The sequence below is a fragment of the Leiobunum rupestre genome, chromosome 8 (assembly GCF_980474605.1).
Source record: "Leiobunum rupestre chromosome 8, qqLeiRupe1.1.hap1, whole genome shotgun sequence".
Classification (NCBI taxonomy): domain Eukaryota; kingdom Metazoa; phylum Arthropoda; class Arachnida; order Opiliones; family Sclerosomatidae; genus Leiobunum; species Leiobunum rupestre.
Genome location: NC_143391.1, coordinates 57,256,718 through 57,259,443, shown reverse-complemented (window position 1 = coordinate 57,259,443; position 2,726 = coordinate 57,256,718). Strand labels below are relative to the sequence as shown.

The 2,726-nt window shown below is 39.0% G+C and overlaps 1 protein-coding gene across 1 annotated transcript; it reads right to left on the bottom strand.

The window, feature by feature from the left end:
• Window positions 1-246: 246 nt before the first annotated feature.
• On the bottom strand, window positions 247-1,582 carry LOC149933768 (uncharacterized protein F54H12.2-like). The gene is made up of 2 exons (XM_090157414.1): window positions 1,187-1,582; window positions 247-867 (listed from the first exon to the last, which is right to left on the bottom strand). The coding sequence occupies exons 1-2, from the start codon at window positions 1,580-1,582 to the stop codon at window positions 247-249; spliced, it is 1,017 nt and encodes a 338-aa protein (XP_090013540.1).
• Window positions 1,583-2,726: the final 1,144 nt, after the last annotated feature.

Here is a 2,726-nt window from a genome sequence, read left to right as displayed (position 1 = left end):
AATAATTAAATTTAAACAAATCTGGACTGTTTCCGAAACTCTCAAAGAAGGTACAATTAAATTTCCTTGATATATATATCAGACACCGGTGTATTCCTTCGCCGTTTGACGTATCTGTGTTCAAAATGTATAACGATGGGTACGATTTCACATTCGTGGGTAGTTTATCCGCAGGGTAAATGCCTCTGAACAGATATTTGGTATATGGATCTTTCTTGAGTATTTTTTCGAGTTGACGTGAATTCATTATGCGCTTTGATCAAACAACACCGCTCTGTTTTTGTCGATTTCTACCAACGACTGGTACTCGGAATAGTAAATAACACTGACTGTTGACGGCAACGATTCTCCGAAAATTAATTCCAATCGAACACTTCCGTTCTTTATAAGGTTAAAACTTTGCGTAGAACTATCGTTTAGGTCAGGCGATAGGTTAAACGCGAATAGGGCAGAACCATTAGCGAATTCGTCTCTTCCAATGAAATTTCCTTCGTCAATATTCCATGGTCCAGTTTGAAGAAAGAGGTTGGCGTAAGATTGCATATACAAATTATCTGTAAAGTTTGGATTTAAGGGTTTGTGTGGAACGCTGGACCCATCGACGTATAAAGCGATTTGATTTAACGAAATTTTTTTAAAATTGTAAGGGGACATTTTATAATCTCCCAAAAACGCATTCTGGTCTACGAATCCAATAACCACTTTATTAGGTAACTGTCCACTAAATAAATTGTCCTTTACGCATATCTTGTTGCCAGCCGATATAGAAAAGGAATTGCACTCGGTTCTTGTAGTGGGGAATTTCATGGTTGCCATTTCCAAATTTTTGTGTGAGATATCATAATTTCCGGGGTCAACTTCACTTTTCTGACGAACAATGATGCATGGTTAAAAACCACTTTACATTTAGTTCCATCGGAATGTATACAAAATTCGTTAGGGCTATTGATAAACTTGAAATTTAGATCTATCAGGTTAGGAATAAGTCGATTTTGTTGGGAAATGTCGACGTGGACTACTCCAATCATATCCATAAAGCCTTCTAGCGCAAATTTAGCTCTTTTTTTTAATCCGGCGTTATCAAAATACTCGTCGAATCTCCCGGCTTGATCCTAGTAGAATAGCGAAGCCGTTAGGAAACTCTCCTTCGCGGGTCCTCCGAAAGTCAAAAGTGTCTGGATCATACTCTTGTAAGGATACTGTTGAGCGCATGACGTAACAGATTTGTCACCCAATGATACGTGAACTTCTCCAAAGAGACTGTGTAAAAACAAATTTTCTGGTGCGACTTTATCAGCAGGCGTTGTTTTTTAGATACAGCGTCATAAATTTCAGCTTTAGGTACAGTTCCGTCAGGTTTCACAATCTTCACTTGAACTTGCAATAAGGTGTTTTTCAAATCAATGTACGTTTCTGAGTTTCCGGTGATGTTGAAGATAATTGCTTGGTTTTCATTTACGTTCGTTGTTGGGTTATATTCTACCCATTGGCTTCCGATTATTCCAGTCTGAGTATACGGTACGTGAAATAAATCTAGTTCCGAGCTGATGCTGTTTTGAGAGCTTGGGTGTTGTAGCGCCATTATTACGAGAATATATCGGAGTGAAGCAATGAACGTCTATTCTTCTTCCTCGTTCGTACTGAACTGATAATTGTTGATGGCTTACGTTTTCTTTTACCGTTCCCAGTTAGTTTCGTCACGTGTTCCGCAGATTTTCTTAAAGCGTCTTTCCCCGCTTCTTTCCCCTTCGTTTTCAACGCTTCTCTCAAGGAAACCCCACCTGAGACATCTGACGCAACTTTTGCCCCGTCATTTAAAAATTTCCGTCCAAGGAAGGATGCTCCTTTTTTAATAATGGGCATAGCCGATCGAAACGCCGAAGTTAAAATGCTACCGAGTCCATATCCTCTTTGAACGGCTACTCTCCGATATACCGGAATCGATCCGTGTCCAATTTGATTTAAATAATAGTTTTGATAATCGTTCACGGAAACTCGATCTGCGTTATGCGGGGACATGTTGTACCTTCAACTCACTTGTCGTTAATGAAGCGAATTTTGAGTTTCGAGTGGGTTTTTTTAGCAGAGTCCATGTTCTTCGCGGTCTAAAATGAAGAGTGACGTGAACTTTTCCTCTTTCAAAATGTATGGGTTATCCCATTTCACTCATAATATTAATTTCGATTGTTTGGAAGTTATTGCTCGCTATAGGCATATAATGCGGTCGTGAAAACTCTTTTTCTACGGTATCACCGTCTTTTCCTTGAATGCTTATTATTCGTAACAGTGGTACGTCCGAGTCACCAACCGATCGGCTTTGTATTATATCCGAGTATATAAACAGGGAGTGTAATCCAGCGTCCATATCGCAACTGAAAGGAGCCGTCATTAATGTAACCACGGTAACATCTTTTCCCTGTGTTTTCGTAAACCCTAAAATAAGGGCAATTTCATTGGGAAAATGAATTTGGTTCATTTCATAAAGTTCAACAACTACACGGCGGTTTGGTTTGTTGTAATAGAGTTTAACTCTGGAGCTAATATTTTGCCCATCGTCGTCAGTAGTCATGATTTCCAGTAAATCTTCAACTTCGTAATATCCTGGTGGAATTACTATATTTACGAAATCCATTACATCGTTGAACTCTCTTGTATTAGGACTCTTTCTCTGTTTCTTGGGTTTTGATTCTTCTAAGGGGTCAGGTAGAGATATAGTTTTCCAAATT